The sequence below is a fragment of the Rhinatrema bivittatum genome, chromosome 3 (genome assembly GCF_901001135.1).
Source record: "Rhinatrema bivittatum chromosome 3, aRhiBiv1.1, whole genome shotgun sequence".
NCBI classification, from domain to species: domain Eukaryota; kingdom Metazoa; phylum Chordata; class Amphibia; order Gymnophiona; family Rhinatrematidae; genus Rhinatrema; species Rhinatrema bivittatum.
Genome location: NC_042617.1, coordinates 169,833,908 through 169,857,124, shown reverse-complemented (window position 1 = coordinate 169,857,124; position 23,217 = coordinate 169,833,908). Strand labels below are relative to the sequence as shown.

At 41.6% G+C, this 23,217-nt stretch overlaps 1 protein-coding gene across 5 annotated transcripts in view; it reads left to right on the top strand.

Annotated features, from left to right (window-relative positions):
• Window positions 1-23,217, top strand: part of STRN (striatin) — a 533,408-nt gene that overhangs the window by 481,063 nt on the left and 29,128 nt on the right. For all 5 annotated transcript variants that reach the window (XM_029593931.1, XM_029593930.1, XM_029593929.1 and 2 more), the window contains 2 exons: window positions 653-820; window positions 17,697-17,837. In XM_029593931.1, coding sequence (XP_029449791.1) covers window positions 653-820; window positions 17,697-17,837 — 309 coding nt within the window. The remainder of the gene's footprint in view (window positions 1-652; window positions 821-17,696; window positions 17,838-23,217) is intronic.

Sequence of the window (23,217 nt, the reverse complement as noted above, 5' to 3'; positions counted from 1 at the left end):
AACATTAACAAATCAGTAGTGAGTAGAACAAATAGTTGAAAAATAAGTGTTTTAACCATGCAGTTTTATCCCCAGCTAGCAGTGTGTAATTGAAAATATTCACTCTACGTGGTATATTGTTGACAAACCATACATTAACGCACATTTTTTTTTTTTTTGCTTTGAAGTAATAAGGTTTAATTAAAGATGATTTCAAACTTTAATAAAGACAGACATGGAACACATTTTGGAAATATTAACTTCTTCCTTTACTTCCTCATTGCCAGATTGGGCTAGTGGGAGCATTGCTGTTCTCCCTGCATGCTTCTGAAGGAAAATGGGGAGAAAGTCACAAGGAAAACACTTGGCTACAAATTTGACACTTGTTTTAAAAATGTTTCCTTTGGGATGTTGCTGTAGACGGTGGCGCTGTGTACTGAAATGAGTCTGTTAGCTAAAAAGACATTCGGCCAACATGGTTTATGATTGTAATCTAGCCAAATATTGATTTTTCAGCTTTTTCATTTTCTTTTTTTCAACTCTCATGACTGTGCAATGGTTTTGTATTTGATCCTCAGTTTGTATATTAACCAGTAGTTGAGATTCTTGCTTTTATAGTAAGAAATCTACAGAAGTTGTTTTGAACACTTTATTGCATGTCATTTGTAAACAGAGCCATCCGTTATAAGAGGTGCACTCAAAGGCCACATGGATGCAGTCTGGGGCTTGGTTTACAGTGCAGCACATCAGCGTTTACTGTCCTGCTCAGCAGATGGCACCATACGTTTATGGAAAGCTACAGAAATTGCTCCAGCTCTAAGCATATTTAATGGTAACCAAGGTATGGAACAATTTTACTACATTATTAGAGATCAGGTACTTTTTATGAGATCCATAGTTCTTTATTAGCTAATGATAAAGGCATCTATTTGTGAAATATAGAGGGGTGATGGGGAGTTATGCCATGAATCCATGGTCATAGCAGCTGTGTGTTGCATATAGACGGAAGATAAAAAACTGGTGATGTATGTCCTTGGGCAATAACAAAAATCTCAAGTGCGTATTTTCAGATTGGTTCATGTCACAGTGACTGGGCGTGTAACAAATCGCTTATTCGATAGGACTCCAGAGCTAATTCAGATACATATTTAAACATTTAGTGACCTGCTAATATGCTGCTGCTGCTGACGATGATGGGTAGTAACAAACATTGGTCATATTAGAAGTAATGTGGCTACATTGGAAATACAGAAGCTGTAAATTCTGATGAATGCATAATAGAATATTAGAGAAACAGTAGTGCCCCCATTTCTTAGAATATTAGCTTACCTGTGAAATGATTTTATTCTTTCTCCTTTCAATGTCATGTGCCTATTTTACTATTTATTTTCATGAATTTACTCTTCAGTAGTTTGTACACTGTATATTTGTTGTGTAAAGATGCAACAAGTTTGTTTAGTGGTAAGCAGCATGACAGTGACTTGATTTTGCTGAAATCTGTAATCATGGCTAAATAGTAAGTTAATACCAGTTTTGGTTTAGGTAGAGCCTAACAGGGTCACAGGGACTTCCAACATTTCATATTACTCATTTGCCATTCATTCTGACAGCCCCAACACTCATTGAATCATTTGAGTAGGATACTTGAAACACATCGTTCTTCCACGCTCTTCACTTTTACCAGCTAAGGATCCCTCTGTGCTTATCCCATGCTACCTTGTCAGTTACTGTTTCACAGTTTGCTTTAGGTGGATATTCCATGCATCCATGACCCATTCCTTGAAAAATTATTTTCTGACATTTTTCCTGTGCAAAATTAATCTACTATCGTACCCCTAAAATATAAATATATGAAGGGATGTTTTCCACTCAAGTTATGTTAGGGTTTCCCAAATTGCTTCTTAGTATATCCATTCATATTTCAGTGTTTGGGTGACCAAAGCTGAACTCTTCTTTTGACCCTGTTCCATCAGAATTTTTTTCCATAATCACAGAATGAGCGATGCTACTTCTTGAAGAAGACAGTTATGTTTAGAGATTTTTTTAAAATAGATCTGTCACGCACTCTATATAAACATACACAATCATTCCTTTTTATATTTAATTAAAACCATTTACATACCAGTTCATGAAATACTGCTGAAGTAAAACATTTTATTTTAAAGTAAGATTGCAAGGTAAGGGGTAGCTCATGACAAATCACTAATGTAATATATCTTCCAGTATCTTGGCTACAGTCCCTTCAACTGTTGGTATCATACTGCTCTGGTATATATATGTTTGTAAACATATATACAGTAATCTGGAAGTTAAGAAACTGTGTACTAGATTTGGCATATCAACACCTAGATTAAAAATTAGCAGTAAACTAATGCTATGCAAATGCATCAAGAGTTAAATAAGTGTTTTGAGTGTAAAATGTGCATTTGGCACAGACCGAACACACATTATTAGATTTGACTAATCACCATTTCTTTCTTTAATAAATCAAGGCAATTTACAAAAAACCTTAAAGTAAAACAACATAAGTCAATAAAACACAAACATTTTAACCACAGGAAGGGTGGCCCTGACAGGCTGATGCATTCCCATTAGCCACCACTAAGTGGGATAAGGCCATACTTATCCAGCTGAGTGTCAACAGTAAGTCCGATTTTCTTTTTTTCTTTTGCTTTTGGAAGATTTTAAATGCTAGTGCAGAAGCGCTGGAAACGTAACTCTATCTCTGACCAGCGCTAAGAGAACACATTTAGTCAGTGCATCTCTTTGCATCAAGGAGTATTGCTAATGCCCTTATTTGCATGGGATTCCCATGTGAAGGTGTTAACCAGTACTCCATTTTGCAATGTACATTTTCTGTGCGCAGAACTCATTGCTGCATTGGCAGTAAGTCTCACGTGCAGAAAAGGTGCAGTGAAGTGCAGGCAGAAAAGTGTGTTCAGCAGAACGCACCTTTCTGCATTGCCCTACAGTGATACACCATATGCTGATGGTGGGTCCTTCTCTTTACAGGCTTCAATAGCTGAAACTAAAAGCTGACCCTTTAATCTGACTGCAATTAATGGATTTTGGCTGTTAACACCCCTAGGCACACTCAGTGCTGTGCATCCATGTGCTACCCCCCTCCCTCCAGATCTTAGCCCCTATTCCCCTCTTCCCCTACAGATTTCCAGTTCCATTCCCCATCTACCTTGATTCTAGTCACTATTCCTCATGTATCTCGGATTCCAGTGTCCCCCACTCCCTCCTCCAGCATACCTCTGGATCCACTACCTTCTCCTCTCCCTCCTACAGGGTACCTCAGATTACAGTGCTGCCCTCTCCCATACCTCCAGTTCCATTTTTCCACCTCTTGCCACCATACCACGGATTTCTTCCTACTCCTGACCTCTTCTCTTTCCATACTCACCCTTTCCCTTTGTACTTTTTGTTGTCTGATCCCCACCGCTCTGGCTTTGTGCAGTCAGAAGGCAGTGGTAATAGGGACTGAGTCAACCGGTCCTGTATTCACAGGTCTCATTTTCCACACAGAAGCCCAGAGGGGGGCAGAGTCCCACTGTAGTATCTGTGAGTGTGGGATTGGCTAGCTTAGTTTCTGCACTCACTGTCTTCTGTTCAGAGTGCAGCTGAGGCCTTTCATCACAGCAACGGTGGAGGCAAGGATCAGATAGTGGTCTGTAGGAGGGAGAGAGGGAATGAAATTGGAGGTCCACTGAGGGTGGGGGAAAAATGGGATCGGATGTCTGAGTAGGGACATAATTAGCTTATTTCAGGCTGGAAAGAACTTTGAGCCCCCCTTACCCTACCTTATTTTTGCCAACCTAGGCACAGGCTTTCCCATCGTCACTGCCTGTTTTTTATATAAAGATGACTCCTCTGTGCACAAGGATTTTAAACAGTGGTATTAATGTTGCGAAATCTAAAGTTAAGGAAAACAAAATATTTATGTAGCACCTTGCTGCTTTGGTAGTAAAATAGGTTGAGCTATACCCTCTAAGAAACATAAGAGTGTACACATTTGTCTGTCTGCTAGGAAGAGCAGTCCTTGGTATTTACTAATTCTCTTAGCTTGTTTTATTGACAAATCTGCTTCATATGTTACATCAGCATCTGTTTCTTTGTTTTCCAGTTTTTGAGCTGTGAATTTGTTTTTATATGTCATGATTTTTCAAATATACAATCACAAGCATATTTGAAGAAACACTATAATCCAATTTAATAACTCGTGGGACAGATATTATCCTAGAAAAGGACAGAAATGAGAAAAATATACATCAGAATCAGTTTTTTAGTGCACTGTATTCAAGAAACAAGACCAATAGATTAGTGGGGAAAATGCTGTATTTCTCAAACAAATTACACAGGAGAAGCATCAAGTCCCACTTATTATGAAGCTATATATCAGGGGTGGCCAAACATTCTTGTGCTGGGGCCATGTTATAAGTTATTGAGCACAGCGAGGGCCAGAGGGTGGGGCGCAGCGGGTCCTAGACACAGCAATAAAATCTCTACCGCTTCCTGCAGGCATTTCAGTAACCAGCAGGCTTAAGCGCCATCATTTTTACCACCCAAAAAGCCCCTTTAATCATGAATCCCCAGCCTCTTATCAAAATTAGAAAAACCTTCAACCCAACAGATACAAGGCATTTTCCCAGCTAGCAACTACCTTACCTCAGTCACCAAATATAGGCCATAAAGTATATAAATAGTAATGTGCACACAAAAAACTGGAATGGTAACCACTAATAACCACTAAAAGCCAGACTCATATGTTGTGCAATAAATCAAAACCAGAAACATCGCCATTTCTCATAAAATCTGCTGGTGTACCTCAAGGGTCCTCTCTATCCACAACACTTTTTAACATCTATATGTTGCCTTTATGTAAATTGCTCTCAGGTTTAGGATTAACTTAATACATATATGCAGATGATGTCCAAATTGTGTTTCTGATTTCTGGTTCTCTTAATAAATATTTAAAATTATGGGAAATATACCTTTCTTCTATTCAACAGTTACTCTTTAAACTGAGTTCACTAACAAGCTGATTAAAGATGGTTTTTTTAAGCTTCAAGTCTTAAAGAAACTAAAACCGTACTTATACCCCATTGATTTTAGAACAGTTTTACAAGCTTTGATCTTCTCAAAAGTGGAGTATTTTAACACTCTTTTGTTGAGCCTTCTGCTAGCTACTATCAGGCCCCCTCCAACTGCTCCAAAATGCAGCACTAAGAAATATGATCATATTACACCCATTTTAAGACTTGCATTGGCTACCGATTACTTATAGAATCCAAGTTTTATCTTTGATCCACAAATCGTTATTTAATGATAATGTTGAATGGTTCAGCGCAGCACTTCATTTTCATACACCACAGTGGAATCTGTGTCTGCTAGCATAGGTTTACTTTCAATACCATCTCCTAGATTAGCACATTTAAACAGTGTGAGAGAGAGAGAGAGAGCCCTGTCTTTGGCAGAGCCTAAATTATGGAACTCCTTACCTCTGATTTAAGGCTTGATTGTAATTTTCAGACTTTTAAGAAGCTAAAAACTTGGTTATTTCAGCAGGCATTTACAGGCTGATACAGAAAAACCCACGGGAGAGCCGGCGAGCGCCCGGTCTCCTGGGCGCGCAATTCAGTGAAAAAAAAAATACATAAATGAGGGCCCGCGGTAAAAAGAGGCACTAGGGACACTAGCACGTCCCTAGCGCCTCCTTTTTGACAGAAGCGGCGGCTGTCAGTGGGTTTGACAACTGATGCTCAATTTTTCTGGCGTCTGTTCTCTGGCTCGCTGACAGCCACGGGTTCGGAAAATGGACGCCGCAAAATTGAGCATCCGCCTTCCACCCGCTGACCACGGGCAAATAAAAAATTTTGTTTTGCTTTTGGGGACTCCGACTTAATATCGCGATATTAAGTCGGAGGGTGTACAGAAAAGCAGTTTTTCCTGCTTTTCTGTACACTTCCCTGGTGCCGGCCGAAATTAAAATGTGTGGCTTGGTTGCACATTTAACTTTCTGGATCACGCAGGAATGACTAATAGGCCCATCAACATGCATTTGCATGTTGCAGGCGCTATTTGTTTCAGGGGGGGTTGGCCATCTGTTTTTGATGCACTATTACCCTTACTGTATAAGGGGTAAAAATAGCATGTCAAAAACACACGGGCTAACAGTGCGCTCCACTGGAGCGCACTTTACTGTATCGGCCCATTAGTGAGCACAGATGAAATCTCGGTTATTCCCTCAGCCATATTTCTGTTTCGGTTTAATTTAATGTTTTGTTTTGGGGTTTTTTTACCTTTTAATTTGATTAATTTTATTGTTCTATTTTATTGATGTGTATTTTATATCTTATATGATTATGTTTATATTCTTAATTGATATATTTTAATGAATTTTGCTATTTATGTTCTTAAACTATGTGAACCGGTATGATTTCCCCTGAATATCGGTATATAAAAATAAATAAATAACAATCATAACCATGAGGAAACCATACTAATAAAAAGCAACTTTCAAAACAGATCGCAGAACCACCACCTATTAAGGATAAAAAAAACTTTAAACATTTCCTCTACATCAATCAAATATTTCAAAATAGACACATCAAACACCCAATAATTAAAACTATTAAGGATAAAGAAAAAAATCTACCCTTCTCCATTCCTGGAAAGTTTTGATTTCCAGTCACCCTGAGATTGTAGACTTGATTAGTAAGGGGAAGGAGAGGAGGGTACACACTTCCTCCTTTCTCTCTCATATATGTGCAAGTTCACATGCGCATGCACACAGGCACTTTTCTACCCTCTCTTCTTCTCACTCCCCTCTCACTTACCTTCAGTTGTTCATCCTCCTTCCCTCTGTCACTCAATCCCCTCACTTTGTCACCCTTTTCCCTTGCTTCATTACCCTTCTCTCTGTCACTCACCCCTCATTCCCACTCACCCCTCTGTCACTGTCTTCCACAGAAAAACTGTTACCTGCTGGAAGAAAGATGAAGCTGCTGGACTCTAGAGTGGATGAAAGAGGAAGGGAAGGCAACACAATCAATGCAGGCTGCAGCAGCCAGTGCAGACAACCATGTAACTGCATGTGGTAGCCCAATCCCAGTATCAGGTTTACATAGTCAGAGACCAGGTTAAGGAGCAGGCTCCCAATCTCTCCCTCCCTCTCTCAGGCACACACACAAGCAGGCTTCCAATCTCCCCCTCTTTCTTTCACAGGCGTATTCACAAACATGCTCCCAAACGCACAATTGTGCCTCTGCTCATTCTTCAGCCCTGCTGACCTGGGTTGAAGTAGCAGCCCATCTCCCGGTGTCTCTTCTTCTCCTTTGGACGCTGCTGGCGCATCTCTTTTCCTTCGGCCCCACTGCCGCGTCTCTTCTTTTTCGGTCGTGCTGGCCTGGGCTCTGGTAGGCGCTGCTGCCACATTTTTTTCAGCCCTACCAACCTGGGGGGTGCCACTGCTGCCTCTCTTCTTTTTTTTGGCCCTGACTACCTGGGCTTCAGTGGACACCACTGCTGCATCTCTGCTCCCTGGCAGGAACCCCACCAACGTCGATGGATGGAATCTCTCCTTGCTGGCGGATGGTGGGAACCCTGCCAGCATGCAGACGAATGGGGCCTCTTTGCCCTATGCCGATATTCCGACCTCCCTGCCTAAGTGTTAAGTATCATCAAGAGCAATAACTTGGCCTTCGACATTGGGCAAGCAGGTCGGAGCATTGGCGGGCCGCACATAAGTGTCCAAGTGATAGGTGGGCTAGATTGAAAATCTTTAAGGGACAGATTTGGCCCCGCGAGCCATAATTTGCCCACCACTGCTATATATCAACCTGTAGATTAAATTCAAGGATGGTAGTAGCCATAACTGAGATTTAATCTTGTAAGAACAGTCTAAAATGAGCTGGGTCAAAATACATATTTTAGAGCTTGAATGTTTTCATTAGGTGTTTAATTTGTTTGTATACTGTTTATCTTAAATGTGAATTTATTATGTATGCATTTAAATTGTAATTCAAACAGAACAATTGGTGACATAGGCTGAATATAATAATTTTAAATAAATGTGGGTATCTGAAGTAAAATTGCACACCTATGGCCAAAGCTGCTAGATGGTACAAAAAAAAACTACTTATACTTAGCATGCATATTCTTTGAAATATCTATAAAGATGTCTTGACTCAATTCTATTAATTTTGCTATAAAATTATTTTAAAGTATTGTTCCTACTTGACTTCAAGACACAGGAAACTAACAAGGTTGCCAACCACTTTAGACTTGATGTTTGAAAGATCTCACGTATATCTAAACTATTTATTGTTACTAATCCAGTCTACAGATTCAATTTTCCTTTCTCTTTGATTTTCTGTTGCAAATAATACCTTTTCCTCTTAAAGGAAGGCCTTTAAGATGGTATTCCAAAATTTCCAATATAAATGCTACTAGAACATCTCTATAGGAGAAATTATGAAACTTTTCAGAACATTTATAAATCTCAGATTAAACTTCCTTTGGTTATCCTCCAAACTTATAATTTATCTGAAAAGCAAATTTTCTTTATCAAGTCTTGTTTATCTTCTGAAAGCATGATTCTCCTGATAGCACTCCCCACCCTGCCTTTCCAAATATACCATCATAATTAGTTAATTTTTTTTTAAATTCCCCAGACAGTTCTTGAGTCTCATCAAAATGTTGAGCAACATTTATTTCTACCTTCTCTGAAGTCAGCCAAATAGTTAAATGTGACTGCCTGAGGCTTACCGCAGAAGAAGACCTCTTCAGTCCCAACTAAGATTTTTTCTAGTTGTGTACCAACACTTATTTTTTCTCTGAGAGCAAGCAGGATAGGTCTCACACACGGGTGACATCGGATGGAGCCTGGCATGGAAAACTTATGTCAAAGTTTCTAGAACTTTGACTGAGCCTCCCTGAGCATGCCTACTGGGTCCCCTCGCTCTCTTTTGAGTAGCCCTCCAATCTGCTTCTTGAGCCCTTATTGAGGACGGGTAGCACATTAGGAAGTACTCCTCATAGAGCTCTTCTCCTAATGGCCAGAGCAGTTGAGCCCATTCCACCAAGGCAAAGAGGGCAGAGATTCTACTCCTGGTACTTCGTGATTCCAAAGAAAACAGGAGGAATCTATCCCATCCTAGACCTAAGGACCCCGAACAAGTTTCTCAAATGGGAAAAGTTCAGGATGGTTTCCCTGGCATCTGGGATCCCCTTATTGCAAAAAAGTAGACAGGTTATGCTCTCTCAATCTGAAAGACTCGTACACCCACATTGATATCTCCTGGGTCACAGGAAGTATCTCAAATTTTTAGAAGGAAACCAGCACTTCCAATACCATGTTCTGTCATATGGGCTAGCGTCAGCCCCACGTGTCTTTACAAAGTGCCTGGCCACAGTGGCGGTGTACCTTCACAAACTGGGAGTCTGTTTTTCCTTACCTGGACAATTGGCTGGTCAGGAGGCAGAGTCCATACATTTGACCATCCATGTGTTGGAGTGACTAGGATTCGTCATCAACTACCCCAAGTCCCATCTCAGCCTGTCACTGCAATTGGACTTCATAGGAGCCCTGTGAGACATGGCTCAGGCCGAGGCCTTCCTGCTGCGACAAAAGGCCATCAACTTGATGACCATTGAGGTGGAGGGTCAAGAAAGCCAGCAGGTCTTAGTGTGGCACATATTGAGGCTGTTGCACCATATGGCTGCAGCAATGCATGTCACACCTGGGCAAAGTTACATATGCAGAGCGCCTACTGGATACTACGGTCCCAGTGGTGCCAGGCCACTCAGAGGCTTTGGGACTGCATCCGGGTTACCCCATCTCTCGGAGACTCTCTTGTCCTGATGGTGAGTCGATTCCAATCTGGACCAGGAGTGGCTCATTTCAAAGTCCTGGGATTCAAATTGTCCTCACCACAGATGTGTCCACTTTAGGTTGGTGAGCTCATGTAGATGGGGCTCCGTACCCAAAGTCTTTGGTCAGCCTGAGACCATATCCCAGATCAATCTCCTGGCACTCTGGGAGAGCCATTATGCTCTATGGGCTTTCAGAGATCAGCTGTCCAGCAAAATTGTGTTGATACAAACTGACAACCAAGTGGTAATGTGATTATATCAATGAGCAGGGGGGTATGGACTCGTACCTCCTATGTCGGGAAACTGTTTAGATCTGGTCCTAGGCCCTTTCCAAAGGGATGGTGCTCAGAGCCATGAATCTGGCCGGATTGGAGAACACAGTAGTGGACAGGCTGAGTTGTTCCTTGAGACCCCAGAAATGGTCTCTGAACCAAGGTGTAGCGAATCAGATCTTCCACCTGTGAGGAAGCCTGGAGGTGAATCTGTTTGCGGCACCTTGGAACAAGAAGATTACTCTGTTCTGCTCCCTTTACAGTTCACATGACAAACAAGCCTCAAATGACACTTTGCTGTCATTGAAGCGCAGGCCTTCTGTACGCGTATCCTTCAACTCCACTTGTGTCAAAGATTTTGTTGAAGCTTCGAGAGTATAAAGGGTCTGGATCCTCATAGCTCTTCATTGGCCAAAACAGGTCTGGTTTCCACTCCTCCAGGAGATGTCCATCAGGAAACTAATCAGACTGGGGACTTCCCCAGATCTCATTTCTCAGGATCGAGGCAGGTTGCGGCATCCCAACCTCCAGGGCCTGTCGCTCATAGCCTGGATGTTGAGAGTCTGGTCCTACAATCACTCGATCTCTGAGAGGGAGTAACTTGGGTCTTAGTGGCTTCCAGAAAGCCTTCCACTAGAAAGTCCTATGCACTGAAGTGTAGGTTTTCAGTGTGATGTGAGTGAAAGGCCTTAGATCCTTTCTCCTGCTCCACAAACAAACTGCTTGACTGTCTTCTATACCTTTGAGAGTGGTCTGAAGACTAACTCCCATTAGAATTCACCTCAGTGCGATTGGCTCGTATCATCATGGTATAGATGGGTATTGCCCATCGCTGTACAGCCTAGAGTACGATTCATCCGGAGCCTGCTTCAGTTGAAGTCTCCCTAAGTTCTCCCGCTGTGTCCTGGGACCTCAGCATAGTTTTAGCTCAGCTGATGAAAGCTCCCTTTGAGCCTCTAGGCTCCTGGGACCTGAAGTACCTGACTTTGGAAGGTCATATTTTTGATAGTGGTCAACTCAGCTAGTCAGTGAGCTCCAGGCCTTAGTGATTTATCCACCTTGCACAAAATGTTTTCATGAGATGGTGGTCTTGCACATACAACCTAAGTTTCTGCCTGAGCTTGTGTTGGATTTCCATCTTATCCAGTCCATCGTCCTGCCAACATTTTTCCCAGACCCCATTCGTACCAAGGCGAATGAGCCCTGCACAGTTGGACTGCAAAAGAGCCTTGGCCTTCTATCTGGAGCAAACAAAAGCCCTTACAGTCCACACAACGTTTTGTTTCTTTTGATCAAAGCAGATAGGGGATCACTGTTGCCAAGCAGACACTTTCCAGTTGGCTAGCAGACTGCATTTCCTTCTGTTACACCCAGTCAGGATTGAGTCTTCAGGGCCATGTCAAGGCTCACTAATTGTTTGGTGTTTTATTGGTACCCTTTTATTTTGGGGGGGCAGCCTATAACTAGGGATTCAACCATGTGTGAGGACTACTATCCTGCTTATGCTCAGAGAACTCAGTTGCTTACCTGTAAACAGCTGTTCTCCAAGGACAGCAGGACATTAGTCCTCATGAAACCCACCCACCATCCTGCGGAGTTGGGTTTCCACTTCTTGTGTTCTTTTCATTTTTCATTCATCAATTCTGTGTTATAAGACCGAGGGGACCCTCGTGAATGAGTGATATGCATGCTGGTCATGCTAGACATGCTCAGACAAAGTTCTAGAAAATTTGATGTAAGTCTTACATGCCATGCTCCATCCGATGATGCCCACCCATATGAGAGGGCTGACAGCCTACTGTCCTCAGAGAACACCTGTTACTGGTAAGCAACTATGCTTTCTCTCAGTTCTTTACTTTAAACATTTCCATTTGTAGTCTCCCATGGAACAAGTTGCAAGAAAAGCAAATAATTCTGTGTATTTGTCCCGTATTACCATATAGCGTATATTTTTCCCGGCCTGTCTGCAGTGCCGGGAAAAATAGTGGAAACTATTCTTAAGATCAAAATCGTAGAGCATATAGAAAGACATGATTTAATGGAACACAGTCAACATGGATTTACCCAAGGGAAAGTCGTACCTAACAAATCTGCTTCATTTTTTTGAAGGGGTTAATAAACGTGGATAAAGGGGAACCGGTAGATGTGTAGTGTATTTGGATTTTCAGAAGGCGTTTGACAAAGTCCCTTATGAGAGGCTTCTAAGAAAACTAGAAAGTCAATAGGATAGGAGGCGATGTCCTTTCGTGGATTCCAAACTAGTTAAAAGACAGGAAACAGAGAGTAGGATTAAATGGTCAATTTTCTCGGTGGAAAAGGGTAAACAGTGGAGTGCCTCAGGGATCTGTACTTGGACCAGTGCTTTTCAATATATATATAAATGATCTGGAAAGGAATACGACGAGTGAGGTTATCAAATTTGCAGACGATACAAAATTATTCAGAGTAGTTAAATCACAAGCGGATTGTGATACATTATAGGAGGACCTTGCAAGACTTGAAGATTGGGCATCCAAATGGCAGATGAAATTTAATGTGGACAAGTGCAAGGTGTTGCATATAGGGAAAAATAACCCTTGCTGTAGTTACACGATGTTAGGTTCCATATTAGGAACTACCACCCAGGAAAAAGATCTAGGCATTATGGTGGATAATACTTTAAAATCATCGGCTTAGTGTGCTGCAGCAGTCAAAAAAACAAACAGAATGTTAGGAATTATTAGGAAGGGAATGGTTAATAAAATGGAAAATGTCATAATGCCTCTGTATCGCTCCATGGTGAGACCGCACCTGGAATACTGTGTACAATTCTGGCCGCCACATCTCAGAAAAGATATAGCTGCGATGGAGAAGGTACAGAGAAGGGCAACCAAAATGATAAAGGGGATGAAACAGCTCCCCTATGAGGAAAGACTGAAGAGGTTAGGGCTGTTCAGCTTGGAGAAGAGATGGCTGAGGAGGGATATGATAGAGGTCTTTAAGATCATGAGGTCTTGAACGAGTAGATGTGAATCAGTTATTTACACTTTCGAATAACAGGAGGACTAGGGGGCATTCCATGAATTTAGCAAGTAACACGTTTAAGACTAATCGGAGAAAATTATTTTTCACTCAACGCACAATAAAGCTCTGGAATTTGTTGCCAGAGGATGTGGTTAGTGCTGGGTTCAAAAAAGGTTTGGATAAGTTCTTGGAGGAGAAGTCCATTAACTGCTATTAATCAAGTTTACTTAGGGAATAGCCACTGCTATTAATTGCATCAGTAGCATGGGATCTTCTTGGTGTTTGGGTACTTGCTAGGTTCTTGTGGCCTGGTTTGGCCTCTGTTGGAAACAGGATGCTGGGCTTGATGGACCCTTGGTCTGATCCAGCATGGCAATTTCTTATGTTCAGCAAATGGTAGCACAGTTTGCATCACATAAATTGCTGGTTATTTGTTGAGGCCTCCTTTCAGTCTTTTTTATAGATGTGCCTTTTTATATTTCTTTTGATTTTTATGGAAGCATGAACATGTTCCTGCTCTCAACACGTCTAAAGTTAGGCCAATAAATTATACTCTTATCTCTTAACTTATCCAGATAACTCAAATAGTATTTGCCTAACTCTGCCCCGCCCTGGAACGTCCCCAGCACTCCCCTTTATTATTTGACTAATTCTTAGCTGGATAAAGACTTATCCAGTTAATTGTTAGCCAGATAAGCAAGGGAAATATTCACTTAGCTATTTGTATTGATAATTTGTGAGTTATCTGACTGAATGCTTTTGAATATTACAAACAAATCTGAAGTTAAGAATACTACAGAACATGCTTTCTTTTTTAGAAATCAGATGGCTGTCAAAATTGTACTAATCCAGATAACAAGGTGGGGGGTAGTGGACAAGCTCCCTCAAACCTTATGTTGAAAAACAGTTAAGGTGTGGAAGGTCACATACTTTGAGGACAGGCAGTTTCTAGGCATGCAGGTCAATCTTGAAGGGACAAATCTTCTGAATGCACATCCTCCAATGCATCTAGTAGTGAAAATCTCAGTAAAATTTGGAAAGTACTGAGGCTTATATTAAATGGGGCCTATGCAATATTGGTATGCATAAAACGAGCGCACATGAGTGAGTGCCGCTCCCCTAAAGGGCGCTGATCAACCTCTCCGGCACCCGATGCAATATGCAAATTGGCTGCAGAGGTAAAAAGGAGGTACATGGGGAAAATGTGTGCCCCTAGTGCCTCCTTGGCAAGCAGGCACCTAGGAGAGGTGACTGTCAGTGATTTAGGAAAACGGATGCTCAATTTTATGCACATCCATCTTCCTAACCTGTGCACAGCTACAGGTTAAGAAAATGGACGCTCATTAATTGAATGTTTCTTTTCCTAACTTGACTGCTGACACACTTTTTTTTTTTAAACAGTTCTCCTTTGTGTTTGTCCGACTTAATAACGCCAAGATATTAAGTCGGAAGAAGTACAGAAAAGCAGTATTTTCTGCTTTACTGTATGCATTTTGGGCTCCTCAAAAATTAATGCCTGCTCTGGGCAGGTGTTAATTTTTTAGGGTAAAAATGAGTGCATCGGGGGCACTTTTTTTTTTTTTTTTTTTTACACATCGGGGGAAATAGCTAATAGCCTTATCAACATGAATTTACATGTGCTGAATACTATTAGCTTCATTGGGGGGGGGGGGGGGGTTGTTTGAACACATTAATCCCCTTATTGCATAAGGGGTTGTGGACGCGTGTCCAACCACGGGTTAACCACTGCGCTCAGCTGAGCGCACTGAATTATATCGTCCTCGTAGATTTTAAAAATCTGCAGGAACCTAGCCCATTGTTAAACAATCAAGGTAGGATCCTCCTTAGTCTTAATGCAAAAACAAGAATTGTTCCACTTTAACAACCAGTCCCTAGCCTTCATGGCCTGGATGTTGAGAGGGATATAATTTGAGAAATCGGTTTCTCAGATGAGATGTGTTAAGTCCTTAAAGCTTCTAGAAAGGAATTCATTAGAAGATCCTTCAAATGGATAAGCATTGTCATTTGGTGTGAGGGCAGAGCGCAACAACCTTTTACATGTCTTGCACAAAAACTTGAATAGCTTCTACATCCTTCAATGTCTGATCTTAAAACCAACTCTTCGTTTACCAACAAACATATGGGCCGATATAGTAAGGTGCGGTAGAAAGAGGTGCGTTAGTGCCGGGCGCACCCGTGTTTGCCGCACGCACACTCTGGATCACATACCGCTCGATACTGTATTTAAATGGCATGCAAATGCAAGCCGTGTCCATGAAGCGCAATCCATTTTACTGTATAGGCGCTATACAGCGCCTATACAGTATCCTGGGTGCGCTGGTACCTGTTATTTGAAATGACAGGTACCAGGAAGTGGATACAGGAGAAGGGCTGACTGACCCTCTGACCCCCTAACTCCCCCGAAACTTTCCGCCAGCCCCCGCTCACCTGCCCTGGCCGCATCCATCTCCCGTGCTGACAGCTCTGGAGCAGCCCCAGTCCTCTCTCCCCTCCCGGGGACAGCCGGCAGCGAGAGCAGGCGCTCCCCATGGCTCCTTATTCTCTAAAAGGTAATGAGTGCACGCTGTGACCTGAGCAGCCGGCTGGATGTCAGAGGTCACGGCATGCACGTTACCTTTTAGAGAATAGGGAGCCATGGGGAGCGCCTGCTGTCGCCGCCGGCTGTCCCCGGGAGGAGGGGAGAGAGGACTGGGGCTGCTCCGGAGCTGTCAGCGCAAGAGATGGACGCAGCCTGGGCAGGTGAGCGGGGGCTGGCGGAAAGTTTGCCCGATTCACTTTGGTCTTGTCCTGGGGAGTTAGGGGGTCAAGCAGTGAAGCGGGGCTGACTGGAGCTGTCAGCGCGGGAGATGGACACGGCCAGGGCAGGTGAGCGGGGGCTGGCGGAAAGTTTGCCCGATTCACTTCGGTCTTGTCCCGGGGAGTGAAGGGGTCAGGCAGTGAAGCAGGGCTGGCTGGGGCTGCTCCGTGGTCCGTGAAATTTAGTCTCGGCTTGCCTGACACTCCACACTAACGCAGGGGTAGGGGTAGGCGGTAAATTAGCGGGTTAAACGCGTGGCAAAACTGCAGGTTTAAAAAGCGATAATCGGGGCGCTCATTACTGTATGGAAGGGAATAGCTAATCCGATCGTTTACATCTCATATTCATGCTGCGGGCGGAAAGGGTTACCTGTTGATTTAAAGAGGCGGTAAGGATGGGTTAAAAGGGATAGTGAATAGCAGGTTGGACTAACGCGGCCAAATTATGAGTAGAAAGCGGGTTAGAAGCAGGGTAACTGCGGCTGCACTTTACTGTATTGGCCTGATATAAGGAAACCATCTTTTCAGTCATCAGTTGTCATTTACCTGGAGTTACTTCATTTGAAGTCTTCTGCAGTTATGGGACTTCAGTTTGTAATCCATTTGATGATAGCCTTTTTTGATTCTCTGAACTCATATGAGTTAAAGCACATGAGCTGAACAGGTTTTTTTTGGGTGTTGGTCGCATCAGTCTCCTGACTAGTGACATTTCTACCTTATATTTGATTTCATTATAATAGGATGCTGTGCCACACACATCCACATTCCTTCCTATGATCATGTCTGTCTTCCATTTTAGTCAATTGCCCTATCAACATTTTTCTTAGTCCACATTCCCATAAGGGTAAAGCATCACTTAAGATTGCAAGAAAACTGCCACCACCTATCTGGAGCAGACTCAGAAATTGCACTCAGGTTTTTGTTTGTTTTTTGATCCCTAAAGACTCCATTTCCAATTGGGTTAATGACTGCATCTCTTTCTGTAGGCCCAGCCAGGACTAGCCTTAAAAGGGCATGTAAAAGTCTACTGTGTTAAGATCATGGTGACATGGGCTACCTACCAGAGATTTCTCTCACTTAAGAGTTCAGTCCACACATTCACATCACATTGTCTGGACATGCCTCCCATTGGGATACTGGGTTTTGAATATCTGTTATCTATGGACCTTTTTAGTGGTAGAGCTCAGCTCCCTTCCACCTAGGGCCCATTTTATAGTTTCATTACAAAAAAAAGGTGGGGTTGGGTTTTTTTTGGTTTTTTTTTAACAAAAACATTCCTGCTTGTTGGTAATTCTTACTTTCCTTTTTTGTTTTTGTTTGGCAGCCCTTGGCTAGAGTCCCACTTGTGTGACATAGTGTATCTTTAGAGAAAGCAAGGTTGCTTAGCTCTAATGGGTGTTCTCTAGAGACAGCAACTAACAAACCCTTGCTCTTCCCCTTGGCAGAATTTCTCTCCATCATATATCTTGGCTAGCTTGGAGAAGCTGCAGGGCTGCTGCAGCAGCACAAGAAGTCGTCCACACATGAGCAGAAAAGATTCTATTCCAGAAAGCTCTGGAATTTCATTCCCCTCAACATCACATATGGTCCTGTGATCTGTTTGTGTTACTGTTGAACTGTTGTCTTCAGAGAACACCAGTTACAGCTAAGTAACTGTTTTATTGGAAGAGCACAGGATATCATTAGTCTTTGTTTTAATAACAGAATTCATTACATTTCTGCTTTAACATTTTTTCCTTTCTGTAGAAATGGGCATCCCATCTTCTGTGGACCTGGTGAGCAGTGACCCAGCTCACATGGTGGCATCATTTAACAGCGGGCACACCAGCATTTTTAATATGGAAACACAGCAGCAAGTCCTCACTTTAGAGTCCAGCATAGAGACTGGTATGTATACAAAGTGCACCCTTCAGAAGATTTGCTGCTAAGAGCTCATATTATGTTATTGAAAATAACACTTTTGTAATGTATATTAATCTTATTTTTCCTCAAATTGTCCTTAATAGACTTTTTTCAGTAGTCTTGAATCAGGCAATAATAGGCTCATCATTCTGGGCATTCTCAGTAGCTTTATTACATGTATTTTTTATATGTATTTTAACTTTTATAATCCTCTTTGAGCTGTTTTTATGGAAAAATGGGATATAAATTGATAAAGTAAAAATTAGTCATAATGAGAGCCACGCAGTATGTGTGCTTTTATGTGTGTTAAATGACTTCTCAGTCTTTCCCTGAGCAATCATTTTACTACCAGACTAGTCCCATTATGCCACTGATGGTGGATTTTGTGATGCTACTACTACTAACAGTTTCCATGGGGGAGAAAGATGTATTTATGATTTGTTTTTTATATACCGCGGCACGTAATGCACATCTCCTCGGTTTACAGCAAACAGTAATTCAGCCAGAGACTTTACAATAAACATAAGTGGAAAAAGCCAAACGCTTTTATATACCTAGTTAACGCAATTAACTAGGTATATAAATATCATATACAAATATGTAACAAAAATAACAGAGAAAATTAACTTAAGGTTTGACCTTTAGGGAGATATTCTAGGGAATAATAGGGGTATGGAAACATGGGGGGGGGGGGACGTGAGTCAAGGGGAGAAGGGAAGGGCAAGGTTAGGGGGAGGAATCAGGAGGAGGTTGAGCAGCGATGTATGTAATTTGCATAAGTTATTTATTTATTTAGAATTTTTATATACAGACATTCTTGAAAAAAATATCAAATCATATCGGTTTCCATTGTAACAGAACAATCGTGGCTATGGCGTTACATTGAAACAGGTCGTCAGAAAACAAATAACACAATGAGTAAAACAAGTCGTCAAAAACGAATAACAAATATAGATAGAACAGCAAAACAGTGGTAATAGGCGTTACATAAAATAAAGGCGTCTAAAGATGGAGGGAAGGAAGAGGAGGAGGAGGGAGGGGATGAGTGGCATTAAATCATGCTAAGGGGACAAGCTAAGGTGGTTGAGGACGATAATGTGTCTCCCTGATGTCCTGTTATGTCCTTTGACCAGTGTCCGAGTGTTCTTGAGACTCCGGGAAGGCTTGTCTGAAGAGCCATGTTTTGAGGTGTTTCTTAAATGTTTGAAGACAGGGTTCTTGGCGAAGCTCCGGAGGTAGCGAGTTCCAAAGGGTGGGCCCAGCTGTAGAAATGGCGCGTTTTCTTAAAATGGTTTTGACCGGTGGTGCGTATAGAGTTCCTTTATAGGCGTTTCTGATTGGTCTGTCAGATGTGTGTGTGCGGAGTTGAGAGCTTAGTTTGAGATGGGCGGTGCCGTGAATGTCCTTGTGAATCATCATCAATATTTTGAAGGTGATCCTGGATTTTATGGGAAGCCAGTGAAGGCCGTGTAGTATGGGTGTGATGTGAGCTCTTTTGTTTGAGTTAGTGAGTAACCTAGCCGCAGCATTCTGGACCATCTGTAAGGGTTTAGTAGTTATCGCAGGGATAAGTCCCTTCCTTTAAGGGTAGGCTTTTCTAAACAGCCATGTTTTTAGGTTATGTTTAAATTTTCGGTGGCAGGGTTCCTGGCGTAGCTCCGAGGGCATACTGTTCCAAATTGTGGTTCCTGCTATGATGAGCGAGCGTTCTTTTGTAGATGCATGTTTAGTTAGTTTAGGAGAAAGGATCGGCAGTCTGGCCTAATGTTGGGATCTGATTGGACGATTTGTTTTTTTTGAAATACAGGTGCTCAGATATTATAGTCAGTGCACTGTTCATTGGTCCACATGTACTGATCTGATTAAAACTCAAACAGTGAGCGTGATTTGTACAGATTATAAAGAGTAGTTGTAGAAATCACATTGATAGAGAAAGTAAAAAAAAAAATGGTAGAGGCGGTGTTTTAAGTATTGAGAATTTATATGCTCATCTACGTAAAGTGTTAGAAAGTCAGAGGCAGGATCTCAACTGGGCAGATTGAATAACTTACTGTAATAGGTAAATACTGAAGAAGGTCATGTGTCCCTTTGCACAACAATAGGAGGGCAAATACAGGCTAAGTAGCCTGATGTAATTGATTCTAGAATATCTTGAATTCAGCAAATCACTGCCTGTAAGACAGCAAGGATTCACTATAGGAAGGACATATAGGATAAATTTGGCTAATATCTGGGTCTAGATAACTAAAAGACTAAATTGAAAAAAGTGCTGGTCTTTAACAGTGTCTACATAGAGACTCTAGCTGGGCAGTCTGGATACTAACATAGGGTAGCACCTGAATTAAGTGGTGGACAACAGAGGATGGTAATAGGTTGAGTTCATGCCGAAGAGAGCGGTGAGTTCAGGCAGCATTATCAATTTTTTTTTTTTTTTTGCACACTAGAAAATCTTTTGAACTAGCACAAGTTTGAAACTAATAAGCAGTAACTTCTTGTCGAGGACTCAACCTTGGTTAATGTCTTGAAGCAGTGATGGCATCGACTTACAAATTTCAAATTTTTGCTGTTTGCTATTTTCCCTGTGTACCACTGTGTGTCAATCATATATATGTTCTTTGAATATTTGCCTAAGTGATACGTATTCATTTTATTTATTTATTATACTTATTTGTATACCGCCTATCCAGTGGGAATTAGATCTAAGTGGTTTACATGTTAAAACATACATAATAAATTACAAATAAAAGGGAATGCAATATCCAACAAACACATTTTCTTAACATAAATTTAAAACAGCTAATACAAGTATAAAAAATAACTTAAAGTAAGGGATATAATGTGAAGGGAATTAAGAGAAGTAAAACAGCTGTGTCTTTTGAAAATGGTATGAAACCTTACAATGTGCTTGAATCACCAAAGAGAGTAGAAAATAAAGTGCAGTTTAGGAAAGATTATGACTTGTCCTCTGATTCCTACAAGATCAGTACTTAATCCAACACCAGGTTCCCCACTGTATCTTAGTACCAAGTTTGCTAATAATCCACACAGCCACCAAAAGTAGAAAAGCCATTGTCTAAAATATCTGGCCTCCCCATGCTCATTGAATTTTTGGTTTTAACCATGGTCGTGCTATGCAGTTTACCCCAATACCTTCTTGAAAGCCTGATGATAACCATGCCACTGTTAGTTGAAACAGTCACTCAGTGCAGGTCACTTCATTGCTGCCTTGGAAGCTGATACTATTAGGTTTGCAAGCCCCTGCTCCATGCTGGTTACCCCTAAGCTACCCCCCATGCTTAGTGGGACCATGAGGTCCCACTAAGCATGGGGGGTAGCTTAACGTTTTGCAGTTTGTCCTGTAACTTTTTGAAGTCCATTAGCATTCTAACCTCAACCACCTGAGGTCTCTGACATTGTATCAGGAGTGAAATTGAGCAGACTAGATCATCCTTACGATCTTTACCTGACTGCATATTTTCTTTAGGTCCCTTCAGATATGAAGGGATGATGCAGATCATCCTCCGAAGAAGGGATATGTGCTGTTTTGAAAGTCAGTAACAAAAGCTTTTTTGGCTGGTCCTGTGTCACAGCCTACTAAGACTCCAGTTTCCCATTGGACCAGTAATAGCTACTAGAGCTAAAGTGTAACATAATATTAGGGGATACTCTTCCCTCTTTGTTGTCCTGACCCAAAATTTGTATCGTATTAGGTATCTAATGCTGGTAAAGATGTTACATTGTATTTTGAATGGTAGGCCAAGATTCTATCTAAGAACATAAGAAATTGCCATGCTGGGTCAGACCAAGGGTCCATCAAGCCCAGCATCCTGTTTCCAACAGAGGCCAAACCAGGCCACAAGAACCTGGCAATTACCCAAACACTAAGAAGATCCCATGCTACTGATGCAATTAATAGCAGTGGCTATTTCCTAAGTAAACTTGATTAATAGCCATTAATGGACTTCTCCTCCAAGAACTTATTCAAACCTTTTTTGAACCCAGCTACACTAACTGCACTAACCACATCCTCTGGCAACAAATTCCAGAGCTTTATTATGCATTGAATGAAAGAATTTTCTCCGATTAGTTTTAAATGTGCTACTTGCTAACTTCATGGAATGCCCCCTAGTCCTTCTATTATTCGAAAGTGTAAATAACCGAGTCACATTACAATACCTCTCATGATCTTAGACCTCTATCATATCCCCCCTCAGCTGTCTCTTCTCCAAGCTAAACAGCCCTAACCTCTTCAGTCTTTCCTCATAGGGGAGCTGTTCCATCCCCTTTATCATTTTGGTTACCCTTCTCTGTACCTTCGCCATCTCAACTATATCTTTTTTGAGATACGGCGACCAGAATTGTACACAGTATTCAAGGTGCGGTCTCACCATGGAGCGATATAGAGGCATTATGACATTTTCTCTTCTATTAACTATTCCCTTCCTAATAATTCCTAACATTCTGTTTGCTTTTTTGACTGCTGCAGCACACTGAGCTGACGATTTTAAAGTATTATCCACCATAATGCCTAGATCTTTTTTCCTGGGTGGTAACTCCTAATATGGAACCTAACATCGTGTAACTACAGCAAGGGTTATTTTTCCCTATATGCAACACCTTGCACTTGTCCACATTAAATTTCATCTGCCATTTGGATGCCCAATCTTCCAGTCTTGCAAGGTCCTCCTGTAATGTATCACAGTCTGCTTGTGATTTAACTACTCTGAATAATTTTGTATCATCTGCAGATTTGATAAACTCACTCGTCTTATTCCTTTCCAGACTTTATATATATATATATATATTGAAAAGCACCGGTCCAAGTACAGATCCCTGAGGTACTCCACTGTTTACCCTTTTCCACGAAAGGACATCGCCTCCTATCCCATGACTCTTTAGTTTTCGTAGAAGCCTCTCATGAGGGACTTTGTCAAACGCCTTCTGAAAATCCAAATACACTACATCTACCGGTTCACCTTTATCCGCATGTTTATTAACCCCTTCAAAAAAATGAAGCACATTTGTTAAGCAAGACTTCCCTTGGGTAAATCCATGTTGACTGTGTTCCATTAAATCATGTCTTTCTATATGCTCTACGATTTTGATCTTGAGAGTAGTTTCCACTATTTTTCCTGGCACTGAAGTCAGGCTCACTGGTCTATAGTTACCCGGATCGCCCCTGGAGCCTTTTTTAAATATTGGGGTTACATTAGCCACCTTCCAGTCTTCAGATACAATGGATGATTATAATGATAGCTTACAAATTTTAACTAATAGATCTGAAATTTCATTTTTTAGTTCTTTCAGTACCCTAGGATGCAAACCATCCAGTCCAGGTGATTCGCTACTCTTTAATTTGTCAATC